At 43.4% G+C, this 27424-nt stretch overlaps 1 protein-coding gene across 2 annotated transcripts in view; it reads right to left on the reverse strand.

Moving 5' to 3' along the window:
• LOC143804618 (two pore channel protein 2-like) overlaps positions 1-27424 on the reverse strand; it is a 100240-nt gene that overhangs the window by 15123 nt on the left and 57693 nt on the right. For both annotated transcript variants that reach the window (XM_077282875.1, XM_077282876.1), the window contains exons 8-12: positions 24893-25019; positions 21292-21493; positions 10366-10510; positions 10101-10286; positions 8017-8081 (exon numbers count right to left, since the gene is read on the reverse strand). In XM_077282875.1, coding sequence (XP_077138990.1) covers positions 8017-8081; positions 10101-10286; positions 10366-10510; positions 21292-21493; positions 24893-25019 — 725 coding nt within the window. The remainder of the gene's footprint in view (positions 1-8016; positions 8082-10100; positions 10287-10365; positions 10511-21291; positions 21494-24892; positions 25020-27424) is intronic.

Here is a 27424-nt window from a genome sequence, read left to right on the forward strand (position 1 = left end):
AAACGAAAGAAAAAAAAAATGTCCAACATTAAACCTCCGGTATGTGTTCTATGTTCTGTTCCAAATATTTGGATTCTAGCTTTCTTTACACATTACACAGTGTTCAGTCCAACTTTTTTTTGGAACTGGGGTAGAGCAATAAATGTAGACATACATAATAATGTAATTGTAATAAACATGTTCTGCACCTTCAGGATCTTGGTGCCATGACTGGCTGAGGTACACTTTGTATGTTCACTTCATCCATGGACACAGTAGTCTGATTTATCAAAATAATTTAAGGTCTCAACCCGGCACAAGTGTGGGCCTTCTCACTCATCATATGGTGCAGAACAGAAAGAAATTGTGCATTCTATTGTGTTATAGCTTATAATTCTGCATAAGGTTTTGTTTCAAGGTTAGAGCTAAATTCTAGAACCAAGAAATTAAACGCTTTTTCTATTCAGACTCCACATGACTTTACCACCATGATGAAAAAAGTGTCATGTTGTGGGGGGTAGGGGTGAAAAGAGAGCAGGCTGTTTGGCTTGGGAACCAATATCACTATTTCTCCACTGTCAAAGGACACCAGTGCACCGAGCCACTTCTTGGCGCAGCACCCGGGCGTCACGAGTGCCTGCCAAGTGGCCGGAGAGATCATGCGATGGACATGTACGGCACTGTGCTCTCCTACAATTCTTTGCATTTCCTCTCCCTTTAATTTTGTGAGAAGAGGGGCAAAGCCCAGCTGGGCAAGGTGTCCCGAATTTAAAGATACCACTTATAGCAAACACAAGGAAAGGACTGGGCAGCTGGTGACCTTAGGGCCTCTCCCCTCCCCAGTATAGATGTACTGTAATATGGGAAATTGCAGTAATCATAACTAATGTCACCAGCAAGTGGCTGCATCATTCCGATATCCTACATATATTCAGTATAATAAGATATTATTCATATTAGCAATCCTCTTTAAGAAGATTACCCCCCCAATAGAAGACTATCTTTTGTTGCAATTTGGGTACTTGTTTTGATAGGTTTGTCTGTTCTACATCCGGGGTAGGAGATATGAAGGGTAAGTGGAAGCCACGAGATTTCAAAGCTCTCTTTATCATAGGTGAGGAGCTGTGGACATTGCTTTATTTATACCCTTGACTGTGGTGCTCTTAGGCCCCTTTCACACATCAGTTTTTTGCTGTCAGTCACAATCCGTTGGCTCGATGGATCCGTCCCAGATTGTGAAAAACTGATGTGACGGATCCGTTTTTTCACCGGATCCGACTAGCGGATCTAGCTAATTGGATCCTAAAAAAAAAAAAAAAAAAAATCGGAGCATGCTCAGTTTACAAAAATGGAATCCGTCGCGGGATTCAGTCATCCAGATCCATCGCTGTCCATTTTTTTCGACGTACACAAAAAACGTTACTATGTCCGTTGTCTCCGGCCGCCGGACAAGCAATTTTCGACGGATCTGGCGACATGAAACGTGAGGCAATCCGTCGCTAATACAAGTCTATGAGAAAAAAACGGATCTGGCGGCATCAGTCGCCGGATCTGTTTTTTTTTTTCCCAAAATTCAACGGATTGCGACTGATAGCAAAAAACTGATGTATGAAAGGGGCCTTAGTTGGGAAAAGGAAAGGGAAAGCAATGCTCAAAAATTTGCCATGGTACGTTTCACACTGGTCAGGAAGAGATTTGCATATCGATTCATACTGAATTTAAAGGGAGTTGGTCAGTACAAAATGACACTATATGTAACGGTCGCGTTCCTATCCTTGTTCACACAACGTGATTGGTGTCTTCTAGGTCTTGCTTCTTTCGTATATATTGTGTCATGTGAAGTGTATTATGTATAGAGTAATGTAAAGGTAACACAATGTTAGTAACGTATAGTCTACAGTATACGATAAGTATAGGATAAGAAATAGTTTAGGCTGTAAAGTAGGCAGCATAAGATAGTAACTGTTTAGGTAATGATATTAGCCCCTTCATGACCCAGCCTATTTTGGCCTTAATGACCTTGCCGTTTTTTGCAATTCTGACCAGTGTCCCTTTATGAGGTAATAACTCAGGAACGCTTCAACGGATCCTAGCGATTCTGAGATTGTTTTTTCATGACATATTGGGCTTCATGTTAGTGGTAAATTTAGGTCGATAATTTCTGAGTTTATTTGTGAAAAAAACTGAAATTTGGCAAAAATTTTGAAAATTTCGCAATTTTCACATTTTGAATTTTTATTCTGTTAAACCAGAGAGTTATGTGACACAAAATAGTTAATAAATAACGTTTCCCACATGTCTACTTTACATCAGCACAACTTTGGAAACAATTTTTTTTTTTGCTAGGAAGTTATAAGGGTTAAAATTTGACCAGTGATTTCTCATTTTTACAACAAAATTTACAAAACCATTTTTTTTAGGGACCACCTCACATTTGAAGTCATTTTGAGGGTTCTATATGGCTGAAAATACCCAAAAGTGACACCATTCTAAAAACTGCACCCCTCAAGGTGCTCAAAACCACATTCAAGAAGTTTATTAACCCTTCAGGTGTTTCACAGCAGCAGAAGCAACATGGAAGTAAAAAATGAACATTTAACTTTTTAGTCACAAAAATCTTTTAGCAACAATTTTTTTATTTTCCCAAGGGTAAAAGGAGAAACTGGACCACGGACGTTGTTGTCCAATTTGTCCTGAGTATGCTGATACCTCATATGTGGGGGTAAACCACTGTTTGGGCGCACGGCAGGGCTCGGAAGGGAAGGAGCGCCATTTGACTTTTTGAATGAAAAATTGGCTCCAATCTTTAGCGGACACCATGTCGCGTTTGGAGAGCCCCCGTGTGCCTAAACATTGGAGCTCCCCCACAAGTGACCCCATTTTGGAAACTAGACCCCCCAAGGAACTTATCTAGAAGCATAGTGAGCACTTTAAACCCCCAGGTGCTTCACAAATTGATCCGTAAAAATGAAAAAGTACTTTTTTTTCACAAAAAAATTATTTTAGCCTCAATTTTTTAATTTTCACATGGGCAACAGGATAAAATGGATCCTAAATTTTGTTGGGCAATTTCTCCTGAGTACACCAATACCTCACATGTGGGGGTAAACCACTGTTTGGGCACATGGTAAGGCTCGGAAGGGAAGGAGCGCCATTTGACTTTTTGAATGAAAAATTAGCTCCAATCGTTAGCGGACACCATGTCGCGTTTGGAGAGCCCCTGTGTGCCTAAACATTGGAGCTCCCGCACATGTGACCCCATTTTGGAAACTAGACCTCCCAAGGAACTAATCTAGATGTGTGGTGAGCACTTTGAACCCCCAAGTGCTTCACAGAAGTTTATAACGCAGAGCCATGAAAATAAAAAATAATTTTTCTTTTCTCAAAAATGATTTTTTTAGCCCAGAATTTTTTATTTTTGCAAGAGTAACAGGAGAAATTGGACCCCAAAAGTTGTTGTCCAGTTTCTCCTGAGTACGCTGATACCCCATATGTGGGGGTAAACCACTGTTTGGGCACATGCCGGGGCTCGGAAGGGAAGTAGTGACGTTTTGGAATGCAGACTTTGATGGAATGGTCTGCGGGCATCATGTTACGTTTGCAGAGCCCCTGATATGCCTAAACAGTAGAAACCCCCCACAAGTAACCCCATTTTGGAAACTAGACCCCCCAAGGAACTTATCTAGATGTGTGGTGAGCACGTTCAACCCCCAAGTGCTTCACAGAAGTTTACAACGCAGAGCCGTGAAAATAAAAAATCATTTTTCTTTCCTCAAAAAAGATGTTTTAGCAAGCAATTTTTTATTTCCACAAGGGTAACAGGAGAATTTGGACCCCAATATTTCTTGCCCAGTTGGTTGTGAGTACGCTGATACCCCATATGTGGGGGTAAACCACTGTTTGGGCACACGTCAGGACTCGGAAGGGAAGTAGTGACATTTGAAATGCAGACTTTGATGGAATGGTCTGCGGGCGTCACATTGCATTTGCAGAGCCCCTGATGTGCCTAAACAGTAGAAACACCCCACAAGTGACCCCATTTTGGAAACTAGACCCCGAAGGAACTTATCTAGATGTGTGGTGAGCACTTTGAACCCCCAAGTGCTTCACAGAAGTTTATAACGCAGAGCCGTGAAAAAAAATGTGTTTCCTTTCCTCAAAAATATTTTTTTAGCCCAGAATTTTTTATTTTTGCAAGAGTAACAGGAGAAATTGGACCCCAACAGTTGTTGCCCAGTTTGTCCTGAGTATGCTGGTACCCCAAATGTGGGGGTAAACCACTGTTTGGGCGCACGTCGGGGCTTGGAAGGGCGGGAGCACCATTTGACTTTTTGAACGCAAGATTGGCTGGAATCAATGGTGGCGCCATGTTGCGTTTGGAGACCCCTGATGTGCCTAAACAGTGGAAACCCCTCAATTCTAACTTCAACACTAACCCCAACATACCCCTAATCCTAATCCCAACTGTAGCCATAACCCTAATCACAACCCTAACCCCAACACACCCCTAACCACAACCCTAACCGCAACACACCCGTAACCCTAATTCCAACCCTAACCCTAATCCTAACCCTAATCCCAACCGTAACCCTAATCCCAACCCTAACCACAACTGTAACCCCAACACACCCCTAACCCTATCCGTAACCCTAACCACAAGCCTAATCTTAACCCTATTTCAAACCCTAGCCCTAATTCCAACCCTAACTCTAATTCCAACCCTAACCCTAAGGCTATGTGCCCACGTTGCGGATTCGTGTGAGATTTTTCCGCACGATTTTTGAAAAATCTGCAGGTAAAAGGCACTGCGTTTTACCTGCGGATTTACAGCAGATTTCCAGTGTTTTTTTGTGCGGATTTCACCTGCGGATTCCTATTGAGGAACAGGTGTAAAACGCTGCGGAATCCGCACAAAAAATTGACATGCTGCGGAAAATACAACGCAGCGTTTCTGCACGGAATTTTCTGCACCATGGGCACAGCGGATTTGGTTTTCCATAGGTGTACATGGTACTGTAAACCTGATGGAAAACTGCTTCGAATTCGCAGCGGCCAATCCGCTGCGGATCCGCTGCGGATCCGCTGCGGATCCGCGGCCGATCCGCTGCCGATCCGCTGCGGGTCCGCGGCCGATCCGCTGCGGGTCCGCGGCCGATCCGCTGCGGATCCGCGGCCGATACGCTGCGGGTCCGCGGCCGATCCGCAGCCAAATCCGCACTGTGTGCACATGCCATAACCCTACCCCTAACCCTAACCCTACCCGTAACCCTAACCCTACCCCTAACCCTACCCCTAGTTCTAACCCTAGTTCTAACCCTAACCCTAGTAGAAAAAGAAAAAGAAATATTTTCTTTATTTTATTACTGTCCCTACCTATGGGGGTGATAAAGGGGGGGGTTTATTTATTATTTTTTTCTTTTGATCACTGCGATGGAACCTACCACAGCGATCAAAATGTACTTGTAATGAATCTGCCGGCTGGCAGATTCGGCGGGCGCACTGCGCATGCGCCCGCCATTTTCCAAGATGGCGGCGCCCATGGAGAAGACGGCCGGACACCGGGAGGGACATCGAAGCTAGGTAAGTATGGGGGGGTGGGATCGGAACATGGGGGGGGGGGGAGCGGAGGACCGGGGGAGCGGACAAGAGGACCGGGGGAGCGGACAGGAGGGAGGAGGGGAGCGGACAGGAGATCGGGGCAGAAAGGACGACTGGGGGGGGGCAGATCGGGGTCTCCAGCCATGGCAGATGCTATTGCAGCATCGGCCATGGCTGGATTGTAATATTTCACCATTTTCATAGGTGAAATATTACAAATCGCTCTGATTGGCTGTTTCACTTTCAACAGCCAATCAGAGCGATCGTAGCCATGGGGGGGTGAAGCCACCCCCCCTGGGCTGAAGTACCACTCCCCCTGTCTCTGCAGATCGGGTGAAAATGGAGTTAACCCTTTCACCCGATCTGCAGGGAGGCGATCTTTCCATGACGCCACATAGGCGTCATGGGTCGGATTGGCACGGGTTTTCATGACGCCTACGTGGGGTCAAAGGTCGGGAAGGGGTTAGGGTAAGATAGGATAGTATCAATGTATGGGACTAGCCCATAGTGGGATGGGGATTATCATTAGGGCAAGTCACTGCTTCCTGTAGCTAGTTAGATAGGGTCAAGTTCAAGTAGAACTAGGAAGTGTCTGTGAGCAGTGCTGCCATTTGGGTGAACTACGGGAAAAGGAGACTAAGGGATAAAAGAATAGCAAGATCCCGAAGTGACCGATGAGACAGAATAGCCTTCTAGAAAAGTGATCCTTGGATAGATCGACGTGTCACGAGAAACACTAACCTTGCAAAACGCAAAAGGTAACGAACCTAAAGAAAATGGAGTTCGTGAGACTAGTGGGGGACCCGAGCAGAAGATACAGGGCACCAGTACTGGAAGAAACAGGATGCGGAACAGCTGAGTGAGAGACTAAATCAGAACTATGGCAACAAGCTAGGCTGACACAAAGTCGGGCAAAACTGTATGCTTCACCTGCCCTGGAGTAGACTACAGTGGAACGAAACAGTGTGTATGAAAATGTCCATAGGATTTTGTACCCAGTATCCCTTGTACATAACCGTATCACGTTACTGTTCAGTAAAGACCGTTTTAGAATAGGGGTCTCATTTATTGAACTGCGGAACCTATGGTCCTGGCCGGCCAACTACACCGGCTATAGGCGGCTGCAAGGGTCTTACAACACTAACACCACCACCCAGCCAAGTCACACACTTTCATTTAACATGCCAGGGCATAAAAGAAGCAGACGAGCGCCTCGCCCGCCACTACCGCCCCGCGCTGCACTTACACTACGCACATAGCCTTGTAGAGGATATAACCTCTGTAGAAATCACACCTTTATTGTGCCAATCGCTCCATCCTTTCTTGAGGTTTAAACAAGTATGCTAACTATAGTGTTTGATGAACCCTGGGTGTGGCCATACGCTCGGTGCACCGTTTCACCCACAGGTTTTACATAGCCCTGCCTGCCTCGCTGGTGATTGACATCACTGGGGCCTAAACTTTCTCTGCAGATATCACTAGCTCCAGGTAAGTCTGTGCTGTTAATTACAAGAGAGGGAGGCAGCGCCATGCAAAATAAGTGACTGATCAAAGCACTGAGCCTCTTCGCCACATCATAGGTACACCAAGCACCCTTATTATCATAACTAAACTTCAGTTTCTACAGAACTGAGGCAATGACTAGAACTCTAAAGTGTAATTTTTATAAGGGCACCATCCCCTACAAGGCTAAGTGCTTAGTTTACGCTGTCAGTTTGGGATGACACACTCCCTTTAGTTTGTTTCAAATATCCTGAAAGATTTGGTTTTCTAAGAATCCAAATTTTTCAGGATTCATCTCGCTCAAATCCAGTAAATGGGGACCAAAAAAGGGTTAAAAAATACTTTTCCTAGGCCACCACAGCTCTCTGTCCAGCACTCCGCTTACTTCTTTGTGCCCCTTGTTGACCACATTGAGAGGTCTATTCAGCACCAGAAGATCTCAGATAGAAGACTGAAGAGGAGTAGAGAGTAAGAAAGAAGACAAGAAAAGCAAGAAAGACGACAAGAAAACCAAAGTTGGAGCAATCTGGAGAGTGGGCAATGGGCTGTGGTGGCAGGACAAGTTAGAGTAAGCCTTTATTTTTAACCCCTTCCAGGCCCTCCATTTATTAGTCTTATATTATGGGGTCTGGAAACACAGACATAATTGAATCTGCCAGCTAATGTGGGCAAAAGAAAATAAAAAAGGAATTTTGGAAGATCAGCTCATCTGTCGTGGGGAAGTATATGGTCACATTGTACTCTACTTCCCCATGTTATATACTATGAGTAAAATGTAGAAACATTCAAACTGGTGGTCATCCAAACATCCAATGGAAGATAGAAAAGGAAAATACAACAATGCAGGATGAGGGGCGGCTCAATAATGAAAAAGAGCATACATAATAAAGTATAGCTACAGATTAAAAACATGACGGAATAGAAATGTACACAGACCTGATTTCAGCGCCGTGTTCACTGTTGTAGCAATAAGAGCAGCGATGATGATGAAGGTGTCAAACCTTACAAGGGACAAGGGATATACAATGAGCACAATAACAGTACTGAAAGCCCATCTATGATTGCTGGTAGTGTGGAAGGAACTCTGTTGCCTCTGTTTGCGCGTACCTGAGGCCTCATTCACACTGCATTTTTTTTTTTCAGTGTCTCAGGGTTCTTTCTGAATCCCTCTAAAAACGGGATTCAGAGGAAGAGTGTATACAGCCATAAAATAAAATGATATAGAGTTTAAATCAACTCCGTGTACATTTTTTCTCTAAACAAGCCCGTTTGTTCAGACAAGCACAGAAACCCATTCTACCACATTTCTGTGCCCTTCTGAACAAAAGGACATGTTCCATTCCTATTAAATTGGAATGGATGTAGAGGAAGCAGGAGTATCACATTACATGACCGTCACATATGGCCCGAGTTGGGCATCATTTTGATGTTGGATATTGCACCTACATTTGGATTTTGATTTGTTGTATAATCCTAGACCTCTTACTAATGGCACTAGACATACAGAAAGAGCACTGGTTAATCTAACACTTAGACAGGACTATTCTGGCCCGTTAATGAGGTTCGATCAACTATGTAAAAATTGATTGGCGCTCATTAACGGTCCTTGTTATACACGTCAATGAATACTGATGGGAGCAGAACGATAGTCATGCTAACCCCAATAATATTACATATTTTTCTTACATACATTATATGATCACCTAAGAAACAAACAGATCATGATCTCTATTGAAAATAAAGATTAGAAATCCGGCAATTTTTGCACGGGCCATTGGGGCTTTTTAGACTAATTTCCTATAGTTTTAAGAAATCCACTTTTGATTGAATCCTACAATATTAGAGTTGGAAAAGACCTCCAAGGTCATCATGTCCTACCCCCTGCTCAATGCAGCAATGCAGGATTCATTTTTTTACATTATTATTGAACCAAATCGATCTAAAACAATGTAAACAGCTCAACGCAACTTATATACCAAATGCTTTCCCAAAGTTCAACATGAAATGCCACCATTACTAATTACTAGTCTAAGAATTATTCATTCCGTCATGACAAGCGTCTTTAGTACTTAGATCATGTTTACAGCAGGTCATAACAGCCAAAAGTGCTTTACTAAGGCCAGATACCAGCTTCTGGCAGTGTTCCTGAGGAATGTTCCTCATGGGCAATGGCCTCCATTTCACCAATACTCTTGGTCTGCCAAGAAAGTGGTCGAGTAAGGTAAGAGAAGAAACAAATGCCTTGATATCGGCATTTTGTGCTGAATTTGTAGAAACCACTTGTTGTATTACTTGTGTTGCTCTATTTAAAGTGTTCATGTTTAGTTTATTGCAAACAGCAGAACGATTGTAAATGATCATAGACCTAATTTGCAGTGGGGTTGAATTAACGGTGATTGCAGCCGTATAACATTGATACCTAAAGATGAGGATAAATGTAGATTTACTAATTAAATTGAGCCAGAATTTGGTTACGCATGAGATGGGCCACGTTTATGAAGTGGTTTAGACACGTTTTATGTTAGTAGTAAAGATAGCGTGGTGTCCGATTGAGCACTTGGCAAAAAAAAAATTTAAAATTAAGTGAGCCAACCAAGAGGTGGTATAACATTTTGCAAATTTGTCAGCTGTCTAAATTTATGACAGTATTAGTAAATCGAATAATCAATAGTGTACGTGGCACATCCTTAATGGACGGTATGAATTATTATAGGGTGCCAAGTCCCTGCGGAGCTCCTGTAGATCGGTAGTGAATGGAAGGAAGGAATTCCACATCATAAGGCACGTGGAAATCCATAATTAGGATTTATTCAGAATATCTCTTATCCATAGACTACACCGCCGTCAGTATAGCAAAATGTTAATTTTTAAGGTAAATACCCTTCATCAGACAGGGCCAAGTGTTGTGTAGAGTGAGCGGTGTGTATTAGAACATCGGCATGGCAAATTTCCAAGGACATTTGAGAGTTGTATGAGTAAATGGGATGAAAGTGTAGAAAGTTAAAATAAATGAAACCTACCAATTCCAAAACTGGCTCTTTGCAAAGAACGACCTGGGGTCATATGTGTAGAGTTTGAGCAAAATCTCTATGACATAAAGGGAGAGAAAAACCCACTCTGCATTGGAAATCAATGGGATTTTGTCCTCCAGGCCAATGAAAATGGCATTTACTAGAATGACGACATCAAAAGCATATATAAAACCTCTGAAAGAAAAAGAATAAACAACCCATCAATGTGAAAAAGAAGTCATAGTGTGGAAATGTCAGAGACTATAATACATACTTATGAAGGACCACCCTGCGGATAAAGCGACTAGCTGCACTTCTGTACAGGTGAGGCATCCAGCATTCAAACGGATGCATACGGGCCTTCATCGTGATCACCCGGATGTTCAACAAGTCAGCCAAGCGTATAAAGGCCTCCTTTCCTGAAGGGAGTGATACATAGAAACATTAGGAGGTCATTGAAATTTTATTGACATTTAAAGGTTAATTTGAATGGGCTGAGGAAAATAGTCACTTGGCACTGGGGAGATGGGGGGCAGAATTATTTTCCTTTTTTGTCTTTGCTTCCTATTCGTTCAAGGAATTATCCAGGACTTTAATATTGACAACTTATCCATAGAATAGGTCATCGACATCAGATAGGTAGGGGGTCCAACTGACTGCACTCCCACCTATCAGTGGATCATTGCAAAAGTGGCACAGCTCTGAACATTGTGTAATTGCTATAGCAGAATTGGTCAGCCATGTCAGTAATCTGTGGCCACCTCCTGGCATCTGCGGCTCTTATTTTGATTAGCTGGCCTGTCATCATTATGGCTTGACACCCAGGTGACATCACACCAGGCATCTTAATCAAAATAAGAGCTGCCGATTCTGGGAGCTTGGAGGCGGTTCTCAGGGCTCCCATCCAGCGGCCACTGATTACTGATGTGGCTGATGGACCGGGTCCTGCGTATTCGCACCAACTCCTAGTGAATAGTACTGCAAACTACCTCCAAAACAATAAAATGTAGGGAAGGACATACTCTAGGGAGAAGAAGTTTAAAACCGCTTTTGTTTACTTTTTTTTAGCAGTGAATAGCAGCAATGGCACTTACAAGGAAGCTATTGGACCCCGCAGATCCAAATCAGCTTTGACATTTATACCATGGCTTGAGGTTGGCAGGAGATTTCCCCTGTAACTGGGGTAAGTATAGATGCCCCAGTTGCAGTCAAGAGTTTCACAATAAAAAAAATAAAAAAAAAATTAATATCCTCAGAGATTGCTTATGACTTATTTGGGGACATATTATGTACAAAATTAAACATAGACTATGTAACAGAATGTAAAAAACAAACCTCAAAATAAACCCTGAAATAAATCAACAAATACTTTACCTTGAGCAAACAATACAAAAAGACCACAAAGTACTTATAATTGTTAAATTACCAGAATAACCTAAATTAAACTGGTTATTTACTGATATACACTCACTGGCCACTTTATTAGGTACACCTGTCCAACTTCTTGTTAACACTTAATTTCTAATCAGCCAATCACATAGCGGCAACTCAGTGCATTTAGGCATGTAGACATGGTCAAGACAATCTCCTGCAGTTCAAACCGAGCATCAGTATGGGGAAGAAAGGTGATTTGAGTGCCTTTGAACGTGGCATGGTTTTTGGTGCCAGAAGGGCTGGTCTGAGTATTTCAGAAACTGCTGATCTACTGGGATTTTCACGCACAACCATCTCTAGGGTTTACAGAGAATGGTCCGAAAAAGAAAAAAAATTCAGTGAGCGGCAGTTCTGTGGGCGGAAATGCCTTGTTGATGCCAGAGGTCAGAGGAGAATGGGCAGACTGGTTCGAGCTGATAGAAAGGCAACAGTGACTCAAATCGCCACCCGTTACAACCAAGGTAGGCCTAAGAGCATCTCTGAACGCACAGTGCGTCGAACTTTGAGGCAGATGGGCTACAGCAGCAGAAGACCACACCGGGTACCACTCCTTTCAGCTAAGAACAGGAAACTGAGGCTACAATTTGTACAAGCTCATCGAAATTGGACAGTAGAAGATTGGAAAAACGTTGCTTGGTCTGATGAGTCTCGATTTCTGCTGCGACATTCGGATGGTAGGGTCAGAATTTGGCGTAAACAACATGAAAGCATGGATCCATCCTGCCTTGTATGGAGCATCTTTGGGATGTGCAGCCGACAAATCTGCGGCAACTGTGTGATGCCATCATGTCAATATGGACCAAAATCTCTGAGGAATGCTTCCAGCACCTTGTTGAATCTATGCCACGAAGAATTGAGGCAGTTCTGAAGGCAAAAGGGGGTCCAACCCATTACTAGCATGGTGTACCTAATAAAGTGGCCGGTGAGTGTATGTATGTATATATATATATATATATATATATATATATATATATATATATATATATATATATATATATATATATATATATATACCGTATTTTCCGGCGTATAAGACGACTGGGTGTATAAGACGACCCCCCAACTTTTCCAGTTAAAATGTAAAATCTTCTTAAAAGTCGGGGGTCTTCTTATACACCCTATGTCGTCTTATAGGGCCGGTGACTTTTGTGCCATTTGGGGGGGGGAGTGGGCCTGATGACGACGAGGGGGCGTCTCACAGGAAAGTGAGTATCCCCCATTACCTCATTGTATCGCTGCAGCGTGGGGTCTCTGCTGGGAGCGGTGGCTGCTGCTCCTCATTGTGCAGCGTGGGTGCTGTGGGGCGGCGGCTCCTCTTCTTCAGTGTGGGGCCTCTGTGCTGCTGGGCGGCGGCTTATCTTCAGGCAGTCGGAGCTCCTCCGGTATCTCCTTAAAGCCCGGAGGCCCTGCCGGCAACTCCATCGGTGCAATGCAGTGGCCTCCGGGAACATGGCCGCTGCTCAGATTCAGATCTCGTCCCGAGATCTCGGGAGACGAGATCTGAATCTGAGCAGCGGCCATTTTCCCGGAGACAGCTCCATTGCTGCTATGCGGTGGCCCGGCCGCTGGGGGCTGCGCATGCTCAGATTCAGATCTCGTCTCCCGAGATCTCGGGACGAGATCTGAATCTGAGCAGCGGCCATGTTCCCGGAGGCCACTGCATTGCACCGATGGAGTTGCCGGCAGGGCTTCCGGGCTTTAAGGAGATACCGGAGGAGCCCCGACTGCCTGAAGATAAGCCGCCGCCGCCGCCCAGCAGCACAGAGGCCCCACACTGAAGAAGAGGAGCCGCCGCCCCACAGCACCCATGCTGCACAATGAGGAGCAGCAGCCACCGCTCCCAGCAGAGACCCCACGCTGCAGCGATACAATGAGGTAATGGGGGATACTCACTTTCCTGTGAGACGCCCCCTCGTCGTCATCAGGCCCACTCCCCCCCACCCACCATATACACCCGGCAATGCGATACCCGGCGAAGACGACCCCCGACTTTTAAGATGATTTTCAGGGGTTAAAAAGTCGTCTTATACGCCGGAAAATACGGTATATATATATATGTATATTGTGGTGCAGTGACCAATGTTACAGCCAGAGGGCGCTGCATGTGCACTTCAAGATGCTGTGTTGTCAGAGGTACTGACACAGAGAAACGACGAGGCTCCACAGGCTGAAGTCATGATAGCGGTGGCAGCCATTCCAGAAAATGTGACTTGTTTAGATGGGGATGGCTGGTTCCCGGATGACCGATCGGGTGGTGGTGACTCCCATTCAGACGGTGATGAAAGCGGAAAAGAGGGCAGTAAGACTGACTCTGGTATAAATAGCAAAGCTTCCTCCCGTCGCCGGAGACGTAAAAGAGGGAAAGGGACTGAACAAATTGCACCCTCGGAGAAGAGTGTTAAAGAGGAGACGGGGACAGGTGCCAACAAAGATAATGTCCCTGAGATAGAAGTCGCCAACTCCGCGCAACTGGATCAGGTGCGTTACCTGGAGTCCGAGCTCTCCGCAGTCAAGGCCTGGTTTGTAGCGAAGGAAGCACAGGGGTTCCAGGAACTCGCTATAGGATTGTCTCATGAGAAGCAAAAGGTAACAGATTTACAAGCCGCGTTAAGGCATCTAAGACAAGTCGCTGAGCACAGAGTAGATGAACTGGAGAAGGAAGTCTCTGAGCTCAAACATCACCTGTCAACGTGGCAAAGTGTGAACAAAGCCTTAAAGGAAGATGTGGATGTGCTCAGAGAAGCATTAAAAGGAGATGTTGGTCACAGACTCACAGCGACGGTACCAGAGTGGTAACAAGGTGAAGTTGCCAGTGCCCGTCCTGGCCAGGGTTCTGGAAGACTGTAAAGCGGAGGAAGAATTGGCACTAAAAACAGAACAAGACAGTCACCCGGTCGTGGCAGATATCTTAATGGAAAAGTCCATGGCAAAAGGGGAGCCGTCAGTCCATGAAGAGAGTGAGACCCCGCTTTTCAAGAGCATAATAGAAGTACCCGAAGACATGCAAGACGTGTGCGCCAAGAAGGGTGTGCATGAGGCATTTAGAAAGGCAGTAGAGGCGTGTAGTGTGCACTGGGCGCCTGAGACTCAGCAATTGGTCATACTGTCGACTAGGGAAGTCACAGTGAAGCGGGTGGCTGTCTGTTATGGACCTGGTGGTTAGGAACACTGGGAATGACCTGGTAGGTAAACCAGAAATATAGGACAAGCTCTGGGGATGTGGGAGCTTTACTGACCGCAACCCTGATCCTATCACACACACTATAGGCAGCCGTGGAGCGTTTCCTAACTCTCCCTAGACGCCTCTTCACAGCCTGAGAGCTAGCTACCCCTAGAGAGAAACAAAGCCTCACTTGCCTCAGAGAAATTTCCCCAAAGTAAGGCAGCCCCCCACAAATAATAACGGTGAGTTAAGAGGAAAATACAAACATAGGAATGAAAACAGGTTTTAGCAAATGAGGCCCACTAATAACTAAATAGACAGAAGATAGCAAGGGAACTGTGCGGTCAGTATAAAATACTACAAAAATATCCACGCAGAGAATACAAAAGACCCTCACACCGACTCACGATGTGAGGGGCGCAACTCTGCACCCCAGAGCTTCCAGCTAGCAAGGAAATAGCATATAAGCAAGCTGGACTGAACTCATCATATACTGAGAAACATTTTCCAAAAACAATGAGCAAAAATGAACTAGCATGAACTTAGCTTCTCCAGGAGGAGACAGGTCACACGAGAAGTCCCAGAGAGATCTGAACCAATACTGAATACAACGACAGCTGGCAACAAGTAAAGACCTAGGTGGAGTTAAATAGGCAGCGAGCATAGCAGAAAACGAGGCAGCTGTGAGCCCAGCTAAAGGCCAGCAGTATCATTCAAAGCCACCAGAGGGAGCCCATGAACAGAACTCAACCAAGTACCATTCATGACCACAGGAGGGAGCCCGAGAACGGAATTCACAACAGCTGTCCTGAGGGATATGCACCTACACTGCCTCCGTACAAAACAGAGGATCATTTTGAAGAATGATGAAGCTGTTCGACGTCTGGAGCATGAAAGGAAAGCTCTTAGTCGGCTGGGCTTAGTGGAAGACAGTCCAAGTACCCAAAGTTCTGGTGGTGAAAGTCATTGGGAAATTTGGAAGAGTGATGCAGGAGATGGTGGATAAATCCGGTCTAAAGAGACTGAGGATACCAGCTGATGAAAAGGTCCAGGTCATGGCTGAAGATGGGATGGTTCCGTTCCTGGTTGTCGGATCCAGAGAGAGTCTTAGGAATATCCGCATGCTCCTGGAATGTCGCATGGCATACCTAAGGGAGGTAGAACAGCTGAGACTTGGAGACTGCAAGTTAATAAACAGCTGCAGAATATAAGATGGCGACCACTCCCAACCCAGAGTATGGAGATACGAAAAGGCATCCTAAAGAGTAGAAGAGTCCAAAGAAGTGACTCTTCTGTTAACTCAGGGCTGAGTGACCGAGGTGGGAGACCTGGTAGCAGGCGTAGTAGCGGAGGCTCAGACTCAGACCAGACAGTCAGCTCGACTGTAAGTGGGTTGACCAAAAAGGGTCTGCTGACACAGACGGATGGTGACTCAAGGGTTGAAGCCCAGGACCAACAAACTGACCGCTGGGGCTGGGGGAGGCCTATCAAAGGTGACGTGGGTTCCCGGTATCGGAACCCCGGGTTTATGTCATATGTCCACCCCTATAGGGTTGAACAAAGGGGGGAGGTATGTGGTGCAGTGACCAATGTTACAGCCAGAGGGCACTGCATGTGCACTTCAAGATGCATTTGGTGACATAATTGTGTTGAAGACCTGTGGTGATGTCACGCTCACCTGACTAGCCATGTGACAGGTACCTGGGTGTGGTTACACCTACATAATGGAGTTGTGTGTAGCACATGGTGAGAGAGTGTTTGGCTCCTGTAGGTCTGAGTGTGTAGACCTGAATGGTATAGGTGCAAGGTCCTGAGAGAAACCTCGGTGTTGGGTGTGCTAGCCCTGAAGAGCACGTGGTGGGATTTTGCTACTGTTGGCCTGGGTATTGGACGGTCCCAGCCGGGGATGGACGTCCTGAATTGTACCCAGACAGGCCATCTGTGTGATCCCGAGTAACCTGGGTGTTGGGAGGTCCTGGGAGGAGGACTGGATCCCTGAACAGCACGAGGTGAGGACAGGGATCCGCAGAGCCAGAAACAGGTCCCGTGTGGAACTGCATTGGAAAGCCTGCAGCACTGACAAGCAGGTAATACCAGACTGTGTGTTTGGCTCCAGAGCGAGCCTGGATATTGGACTCGACCAAGAGCGTATGGTCACTGTCCTGATGGAACAGAATCACACTGTGAACATTGTTACTTTGATTTGCCTGATATGAAGATTGTTGTTTTGTGTTTTCTGCCACTGGGGTTTATGGGGTAATAAACCCAGTTGAGTCTTTAGAAGGAAAACGTATTGCTGAGTGTTTTATCGCTGCCACGCGAGTATCCCCCAACCCGCAAGTAAGTGCAATCTTACTATATATATATATATATATATATATATATATATATATATATACATATATATATATATATATATATATATATATATATATATATATATATATATATATATATATATATTTTTTTTTTTTTTTTTTTTTTTGATATATACACACACATATGTATACATATATATAGTACAGAACAAAAGTTTGGACACATCTCATTTAAAGATTTTTCTGTATTTTCATGACTATGAAAATTGTACATTCACACTGAAGGCATGAAAACTATGAATTAACACATGTGGAATTATATGCTTAACAAAAAAGTGTGAAACAACTGAAAATACGTCTTATATTCTAGGTTCTTCAAAGTAGCCATCTTTTGCTTTGATGACTGCTTTGCACACTCTTGGCATTCTCTTCGTGAGCTTCAAGAGGTAGTCACCGGGAATGGTCTTCCAACAATCTTGAAGGAGTTCCCAGAGATGCTTAGCACTTGTTGGCCCTTCTGCCTTCACTCTGCGGTCCAGCTCACCCCAAACCATCTCGATTGGGTTCAGCTCTGGTGACTGTGTAGGCCAGGTCATCTGGTGTAGCACCCCATCACTCTCCTTCTTGGTGAAATAGCCCTTACACAGCCTGGAGGTGTGTTTGGGGTCATTGTCCTGTTGAAAAATAAATGATGATCCAACTAAACGCAAACCGGATGGAATAGCATGCCGCTGCAAGATGCTGTGGTAGCCATGCTGGATCAGTATGCCTTCAGTTTTGAATAAATCCCCAACAGTGTCACCAGCAAAGCACCCCCTACACCATCACACCTCCTCCTCCATGCTTCACGGTGGGAACCAGGCATGTAGAGTCCATCCGCTCACCTTTTCTGCGTTGCACAAAGACACGGTGGTTGGAACCAAAGATCTCAAATTTGTACTCATCAGACCAAAGCACAGATTTCCACTGGTCTAATGTCCATTCCTTGTGTTCTTTAGCCCAAACAAGTCTCTTCTGCTTGTTGCCTGTCCTTAGCAGTGGTTTCCTAGCAGCTATTTTACCATGAAGGCCTGCTGCACAGAGTCTCCTCTTAACAGTTGCTGTAGAGATGTGTCTGCTGCTAGAACTCTGTGTGGCATTGACCTGGTCTCTAATCTGAACTGCTGTTAACCTGCGATTTCTGAGGCTGGTGACTTGGATAAACTTATCCTCAGAAGCAGAGGTGACTCTTGGTCTTCCTTTCCTGGGGCGGTCCTCATGTGAGCCAATTTCTTTGTAGCGCTTGATGGTTTTTGCCACTGCACTTGGGGACACTTTCAAAGTTTTCCCAATTTTTCGAACTGACTGACTCATTTCTTATCGTAATGACGGCCACTCGTTTTTCTTTACTTAGCTGCTTTTTTCTTGCCATAATACAAATTCTAACAGTCTATTCAGTAGGACTATCAGCTGTGTATCCACCAGACTTCTGCACAACACAACTGATGGTCCCAACCCCATTTATAAGAAAATGGAAATCCCACTTATTAAACCTGACAGGGCACACCTGTGAAGTGAAAACCATTCCCGGTGACTACCTCTTGAAGCTCATCAAGAGAATGCCAAGAGTGTGCAAAGCAGTCATCAAAGCAAAAGGTGGCTACTTTGAAGAACCTAAAATATAAGACATATTTTCAGTTGTTTCACACTTTTTTGTATATAATTCCACATGTGTTAATTCATAGTTCTGATGCCTTCAGTGTGAATATACAATTTTCATAGTCATGAAAATACAGAAAAACCTTTAAATGAGAAGGTATGTCCAAACTTTTGGTCTGTACTGTGTATCTCTCTCTCTCTCTATGGATTATATCACATATATCACAAAAGACAAAAAAGGGAGTCCGGGTGCAAAAAAAAGCTCCCAAAGGCAAAGACCAAACCTTAAATGTAGGAATCCAAAAACAGGAGCAGCACACTGTTGTTTGTGAAACAAGAGCTAATTTTATTCAGCCCATGATAGAGACGTTTCGGTCTAAAGAAGTGAAACTTCTTCAAGGCTTGAAAAAAAGTTCACTACTTTGGACCGAAACGTCGCTGTCATGGGCTGAATAAAATTAGCTCTTGTTTCACAAACAACAGTGTGCTGCTCCTGTTTTTGTAAAAAATATATATAGATATTTACGGTATATTTTATTACAAACTAAATAGTGCCATTTTTAATTTTTATTTTATACTATATCTCTTGCACAAAACAAGGCCTCATATGTGCATAACTTGAAAAAAAAAAAAAAGTTATGGCTCCAGAAATTAAGACAGGCAACTAACCAACCAATCTGAATACTTGTTGCTATAACAGTATATACAGGTCCTTCTCAAAAAATTAGCATATAGTGTTAAATTTCATTATTTACCATAATGTAATGATTACAATTAAACTTTCATATATTATAGATTCATTATCCACCAACTGAAATTTGTCAGGTCTTTTATTGTTTTAATACTGATGATTTTGGCATACAACTCCTGATAACCCAAAAAACCTGTCTCAATAAATTAGCATATTTCACCCGTCCAATCAAATAAAAGTGTTTTTTAATAACAAACAAAAAAAAATCAAATAATAATGTTCAGTTATGCACTCAATACTTGGTCGGGAATCCTTTGGCAGAAATGACTGCTTCAATGCGGCGTGGCATGGAGGCAATCAGCCTGTGACACTGCTGAGATGTTATGGAGGCCCAGGATGCTTCAATAGCGGCCTTAAGCTCATCCAGAGTGTTGGGTCTTGCGTCTCTCAACTTTCTCTTCACAATATCCCACAGATTCTCTATGGGGTTCAGGTCAGGAGAGTTGGCAGGCCAATTGAGCACAGTAATACCATGGTCAGTAAACCATTTACCAGTGGTTTTGGCACTGTGAGCAGGTGCCAGGTCGTGCTGAAAAATGAAATCTTCATCTCCATAAAGCATTTCAGCCGATGGAAGCATGAAGTGCTCCAAAATCTCCTGATAGCTAGCTGCATTGACCCTGCCCTTGATGAAACACAGTGAACCAACACCAGCAGCTGACATGGCACCCCACACCATCACTGACTGTGGGTACTTGACACTGGACTTCAGGCATTTTGGCATTTCCTTCTCCCCAGTCTTCCTCCAGACTCTGGCACCTTGATTTCCGAATGACATGCAAAATTTGCTTTCATCAGAAAAAAGTACTTGGGACCACTTAGCAACAGTCCAGTGCTGCTTCTCTGTAGCCCAGGTCAGGCGCTTCTGCCGCTGTTTATTGTTCAAAAGTGGCTTTACCTGGGGAATGCGGCACCTGTAGCCCATTTCCTGCACACACCTGTGCACGGTGGCTCTGGATGTTTCCACACCAGACTCAGTCCACTGCTTCCTCAGGTTCCCCAAGGTCTGGAATCGGTCCTTCTCCACAATCTTCCTCAGGGTCCGGTCACCTCTTCTCGTTGTACAGCGTTTTCTGCCACATTGTTTCCTTCCAACAGACTTACCATTGAGGTGCCTTGATACAGCACTCTGGGAACAGCCTATTTGTTGAGAAATTTCTTTCTGGGTCTTACCCTCTTGCTTGAGGGTGTCAATGATGGCCTTCTTGACATCTGTCAGGTCGCTAGTCTTACCCATGATGGGGGTTTTGAGTAATGAACCAGGCAGGGAGTTTTTAAAAGCCTCAGGTATCTTTTGCATGTGTTTAGAGTTAATTAGTTGATTCAGAAGATTAGGGTAATAGGTCGTTTAGAGGACCTTTTCTTGATATGCTAATTTATTGAGACAGGTTTTTTGGGTTATCAGGAGTTGTATGCCAAAATCATCAGTATTAAAACAATAAAAGACCTGACAAATTTCAGTTGGTGGATAATGAATCTATAATATATGAAAGTTTTATTGTAATCATTACATTATGGTAAATAATGAAGTTTAACACTATATGCTAATTTTTTGAGAAGGACCTGTAAGGAGCTAGGAATTATCTCACATACAGATAAGGCAAGAACACTACTTTGGTGGACTTGCATCTATTTGCAATCTTACTAAAGGTTTATCCAAAGCCTCATGCACAGGACAATACTGTGGCCCTATTTAACACGGAGCTGTACTGTGGCTCCTACTCTTTAGCGCCACGCATATAGGCATCCATGTACAATAGCGCCATCATGTGCAGAGTGGTTTATACACACAAAATAGCAGAAGTGACTATGATGGCCCAAGCCTCAAAAAAAAACAAACAAAAAAAAAAAACTGACAGCATAATTTATAACAAACTGTCCATTAATCTTCCTCACCCACATATCTTTGGTTGTCTTCTTTAGACACTCTTAAAAGAAGTTCTCTGTGGGAGTTACTGATGTCTGGTGCCACCAACTTTACTAATTTTAGCCATGTAGATTCTGAAATGACAAATTCTGATCCTTCTTGTACCTTCAGGGCATTAAATGCATCCGCCATCTTGCGACGCTTCATGTAAGCCAATTTACGGATCTCATTCTGAAAAATCACATACTGATTAGCAAGTTATTAAAGGAAATCTGTCAGAAAAAATCCAACTCTCCAAACTGTTTACATGGTCATGTCGCTATGTAAAAGATTTTGGTACTCACCGCAAAATCTCATTTTCGTCGCCTGCAATGGGGGACACTTGAACCATTGGTTATGTGCTGCCATCTGGAGGCTGACACTAAGAATACATCTTAGAAAAAAAAAAAAAATCTGTCTTCCCCTAACAGCTTACACCTGGCCAGCCGACACACAGGTATGCAGTTAGTGCAAAAGCTGTGGGAAGACCAAGACCCCACAAACAAGGGAGGGTGATGTGTCCCCCAATGAAGACTACAAGAAATAGATTGTACAGCGATTACCAAAAATCTTCATTTCTCGGTTGCTTCAATGGGGGAAACAGAAGCCAGAGAAGTCCTACAATCAGTCCTTATGGTGGGAAAACTAATATCAGTGCTGCAGAACAAAGAAATTCAGAACTGGCAGATTGAAATCAGTAAAGAATGGTAGCCCTAAAGGTGGTTTGACCGCTGCACGAGCATACCGGGATGACCCACAAAGCATCAGAACGTCTGATTGGAGCTGTTAGGGAGAGGTAGAGCTGCACAACTAACTTCATGGGTCGGACAAAATAATGGAAACACCTAATGTTTTGGCATCATAATCTTCAAACATGTGATAAACATGCAAACCGTGACATGTGGTAATGTTTTGTAGTTGATTATTTGTGTTATGTGATATGTGTATGTAAATTAACTGTTTGTTTTGCCGAATTGTAAGAACATTGATGAGAACCTGATACCAATGGCAGACCTCTTGGATTTTCAAAGAGGCCAAATTGTTGGTGCTCGTATGGCAGGCGCTAGTGTAACAGAAAGTGCCCGAATGCTTGGTGTGTCAAGAGGTACTGTCTCCAAAGTAATGACTGCGTTTGAAAGAGAAGGAAAAATGTCCGCAGCAAAGCACAGATCCGGCCGAAAGTCAAAGTTGACAGAGAGACTGTCGGACTCTAAAGCGAATTGTGAGAGAGGATCGCAAGACCACGGCTCCGAAAATCACTGCTGAGATCAATGAACACCTACAGAACCCAGATTCCATGAAAACTGTTCGTCGGGAGCCGCACAAATCTGGATTCCACGGAAGAGCTGCAATTAGAAAACCGCTGCTCTCAATGACAAATGTTTCCAGGCGTTTAGAGTGGTGTAGAAACCTCCAGAATTGGTCACTCGAGCAGTGGAAACATGTGATATTCTCAGACGAATCATCGTTTACCCTATTTCTGACCTCCGGCCGAGTGTACGTTTGGAGACAGCTGAAAGAAGCATTCCATCCAGACTGCGTTCTCCCAACCGTAAAACATGGTGGAGGTTCTGTGATGATCTGGGGTGCTATTTCGTGGAGATCCGCCGAGCCAATAATATCCCTTCATGGAAGAATTAACAGCCGAGATTATTTAGGCATTTTGGGTGACCAAGTGCATCCAATGGTTCCAGCACTGTTCCCGGAGGGGGAAAGCCATCTTTCAGGATGATAATGCACCAATTCATACACCTAGAATCATTAAAGCATGGTACGAGGAACATTCTAATGAAGATGAGCCTCTCATCTGGTCCCCACAAACCCCAGACCTCAACATTATTGAGCATTTATGGTCGATTTTAGAGATTGAAGTTAGACGTCGATTTCCGCCGCCATCGTCGCTCAAAGAACTGGAGGGTGTTTTAACTGCAGAATGGGCTAAAACTCCTTTGGAAACAATTCACACCTTGTATGAATCCATACCTCGGAGAATTGAGGCGGTACTCGCTACAAAAGGTGGACCTACACCAAATTGAACTAACTTTTGTTGATGTTTCCAGGTGTTTCCATTATTTTGTCCAACCCCTGTATGTCAAATTGTGTAAGAACCTCTCAGGGAGATGAGGAACAAAGAGCCTAGAAGAAGGACAGCAATCTCCTCATTAAGGTGGCAGTCTGGAGTTTTCTTAGCGTCAGTCTCCATGGCTCCTGTGTCCCCCAATGAAGCGTCCCAAAAAAAAAAATAAATAAATGTCGTCCACACCATTACTCATGCCATCTGTTGGTTCCCGAAAAAAAAAAATAATTGCTGCTATAATTAATATGCAAGTAAGGCATAAAGGAGGTTTTCCCACAAAGGTAATTTTAATCAACATTTTAATCAATAGATAAGTTCCACAACTGGATGTGTTAAATAAAATGTTCCTGTGCTGAGATAATGTTATAAATGTGCCCCTGCTGTGTACTGTGTAATGGCCGTGTCTGACCGTACAGGGACATGGTCTGATCATACCACAGCTCCTGGGCAGGGGAGGAAGCAAAAGAAAGGATACAGACAAGACAGCTGGGGAACATGTAAAAGATTATCCCAGCAGAGGAACATTTTTTTAAAAAAAACACCTTCCAATTTTGGAAATTATTATCCATTGATTAAAATGTTTATTACAATTAACTTACTTTGTGGGAAAATCCATTTAAGTGATCTGGATGTGTTAAAGAACTTCCCAGGTCTCTGCCTCACTGGATTTATTCACCGAGCAGATCTGCCTTCCTCTGCTTGACTGACATCTCATGGTGTATTGTAGTCAGTGAGCTGTCAGTCATTACTGTAGTCAGTGAGCTGTCAGTCATTACTGCAGTCAGTGAGCTGTCAGTCATTACTGTAGTCAGTAATGTCAGTAATGTTGTCAGTGAGCTGTCAGTCATTACTGCAGTCAGTGAGCTGTCAGTCATTACTGTAGTCAGTAATGTTGTCAGTGAGCTGTCAGTCAAGTAGATGAAGGTGGAGCCTAGACTTGGGAAGTGCTATGACACACCCAGAGCATTTAAGCCTCATTTGCATATAAAGTAAAGCATGTTTCCAGTCAGGCAGCAACAGATATCAGTAAATCTTACAGAGAGCAGCATGATCATTTAGAAGTTTGGGGGGTGCAGATTATTTTGATAGATTCCCTGAAAGTCAATTAAAAAGTAATTAGTCAAGAACTGCTAATATTATGCTTTGATTGCTCTAATAGTTTTGTCATTCAGTGAGCATATCTCTATATATAGCTGAGTGATTCTAGGTAGCTTATACCTTAAAAAACACCTACATTTACCAAAATCTAATGCAATATATCTACTGTGCATCCAAATAAGAACCACAAAAGGTATTTCTACTTTTATTTTTATTAGTTAAGGTGCCTATAGACTTTAGGAGATGAATAACCATTTTTTTTTTTAATATCTTTTTTTTTTCAACAATTTTCCATTATCTTATTGGACCAAACTATATGGTATGTATGGTCTACAGCTATTTGGATTTTGACTTTTGACACTCCCCATTTTAGTTAACAAATATCTTAATGAGCTTAATAAACCCCAAAAACCCACCTTTAAATGTTTTCTGTAATTATTGTACACAACGGCTAAGAAGACAGACATGAAAATGTAAGTATTCAGGATAATGTAGGCTATGAAGAAGACAGAATACCACCAGTTGTAGTCATAAGCCGGCATCCTAGGAAGGAAAATGTACAATGTGTGACATGGACAGTAAAAATAATACTACACGAAGAGACAAGGACATGCAGTGAAGGCTGGTGAACCCTACACACCACAGCTGATTGGACAGATTCTTCAAACCTGACAAATGTCACTTTATGTGGGAACAACTTTTGAATGTATCTACAAATCCCAATGACTCCGGGGCAGTTTTTTCAGGATACATTGTTGTTTAGGTTGTTGGCAAATTTAGGTTGATAAGGATTTGCTTTTTGTTTTTTTAATTAAAATATTTTAAGTTTAGGGCGTGGAGATTCAGCCTGAAGAACACAAACTGGCCCTGTTTGCTGACGATGTACTCTTATACATCACTTCTCCTGTAACTACCATTCCCAACATCCTCTCGGAGCTTCAGAGTTTTGGGGTCCTGAGTAATTTCAAGATAAATTCACACAAATCAGAAATTATGAATGTCTCACTCCCGCCCTCCTTAGTCTCCCAGCTACGCGCCTCTTTCCCATTCAGATGGCAAACAGATTCTCTTAGATATTTGGGCATTATACTTACCTCAAAAACAACACAACTATATGAAGCTAATTATAGACCGTCTCTCCGCAGAGTGGAGATAGATCTGGAAAGGTGGAATAAACTTCATCTATCTTGGCTGAGTAGAATCAATTCCATCAAGATGGATTTGCTACCACGCCTCCTCTACTTTTTCCAGACTATCCCCATGGCCCTCCCACCTTCCTTTTTTTCTAGGCTCAAGGCTATGATCGCACGATATATCTGGTCTAGCAAGCGCTCACGTCTATCATATCAGCTCTTAAGCAGATCTAAACAAACAGGAGGACTGGGCCTCCCAAACTTTCAACTTTACAACTATGCTTCCCTGGGAACATGTGTCATAGATCTTTTCCATCATGCACACACTAAAAAATGGGTTAACTTGGAGTTTAATCTCTCGACGACCAATCCTATTGCCAACATTTGGCAAAAGAAAAACACACAGGAATCGAGGGAGAAATTCCCCCTCCTCACAAGAAATCTAGTACTCTTCATTAAAAATGGTAGCCAAAATCTCAGCATTTCCTCGATACCGGGACCCATGACTCCAGTTATCGACAATCTAGACTTTCCAGCCGGACGGGATAAAACCTTCTTTCTACATAAACATAAAGACAATCACCCAGTAATTTATGATTACATAAACCAAACTGATATACAGCCCCTACGATCCCTCTTTGTTGAATCAGATCCACCCCCTGGATCATGGCTTCCCTATGAGCAAATTAAAAGTTTCATTAAAGTGATCTCCAAACAATCCAACATTTTTAGACCCCTCACTCCCTTTGAGTCGGTGTGCCTGGGTGCAGGCCCTCCTACACGCTTGGTATCATTCTTCTATAAGATGTTCCAGGACCATCAGGTAACTATATTTGGCTCCCCTGCTTTCTTTACGAAATGGGAGAATGATCTAAACAAAACCCTTTCACCAGAGGATAGATCCAAGTGTCTCCTTCATACGTTTAGATCTTCGTTGTGCGCTGACTACCAGGAGAGAAGCTATAAACTATTGTCTCGCTGGTATAGATGCCCAGACAACATCCATAATATGTTCCCATCCACTCCAGATATTTGCTGGAGGTGCTGGACAGAAAAGGGATCATACTCACATATCTGGTGGTCTTGTCCTCCCATTAACAAATTTTGGAAGGAGGTATTTGATCTTCATAACAAATTATCATTTTACAGGATGCAGCCGAATATAGAGCTGGCCTTGTTATCGATTTGTGATCTTTCCATCGCCAGATTTAAAAGAGGTCTTCTTAGACATTTCCTCACTGCCGCACGCAATTTGATACCTAGGTACTGGAAACAATCTAATTCTCCATCGCGCTCTGACCTTGTTGTGGAATTGAACCGCATATACAGAATGGAGCAATTGATTGGGCAGGATACAGGCACCCTAGATAGGGTGTTGAACATATGGTCTCCATGGATCATGTTCAGGGAGACCCCGGATTTGATATCTTGGATAGAACGTGGTTAATTGTAGATGGGAAACCAGGTCCCAATCCACACCCTCTCTTATCCCTCTCCTCTTTCCCCTTTCTTCTCTCTTCTCTCCTTTATCTACACTTGAACATTATTAGAGTTTAAGTTATTTTGATATTGTCATATAACGCTGTCAGAAGTTGTTCCAGCTCTTCAGCGTAACCGACTCCTTGTGTTTACACGAAGGAGGACAGAAAGATTTTAGTAATCAAACTTGCTCTAAACCAGAACTTATTTTTTTGTTTAACTTAAATGTTTGCAATGCCAGTGCTTAATTATATATGTGTCTGATCATGATTGGTTATGTATTGAATATTTTCATGCAACTTGTTTCAATAAAAAGATTTACACAAAATATCTTAA

Source organism: Ranitomeya variabilis, chromosome 2 (genome assembly GCF_051348905.1).
Source record: "Ranitomeya variabilis isolate aRanVar5 chromosome 2, aRanVar5.hap1, whole genome shotgun sequence".
In the NCBI taxonomy this organism is placed as follows: Eukaryota; Metazoa; Chordata; class Amphibia; order Anura; family Dendrobatidae; genus Ranitomeya; species Ranitomeya variabilis.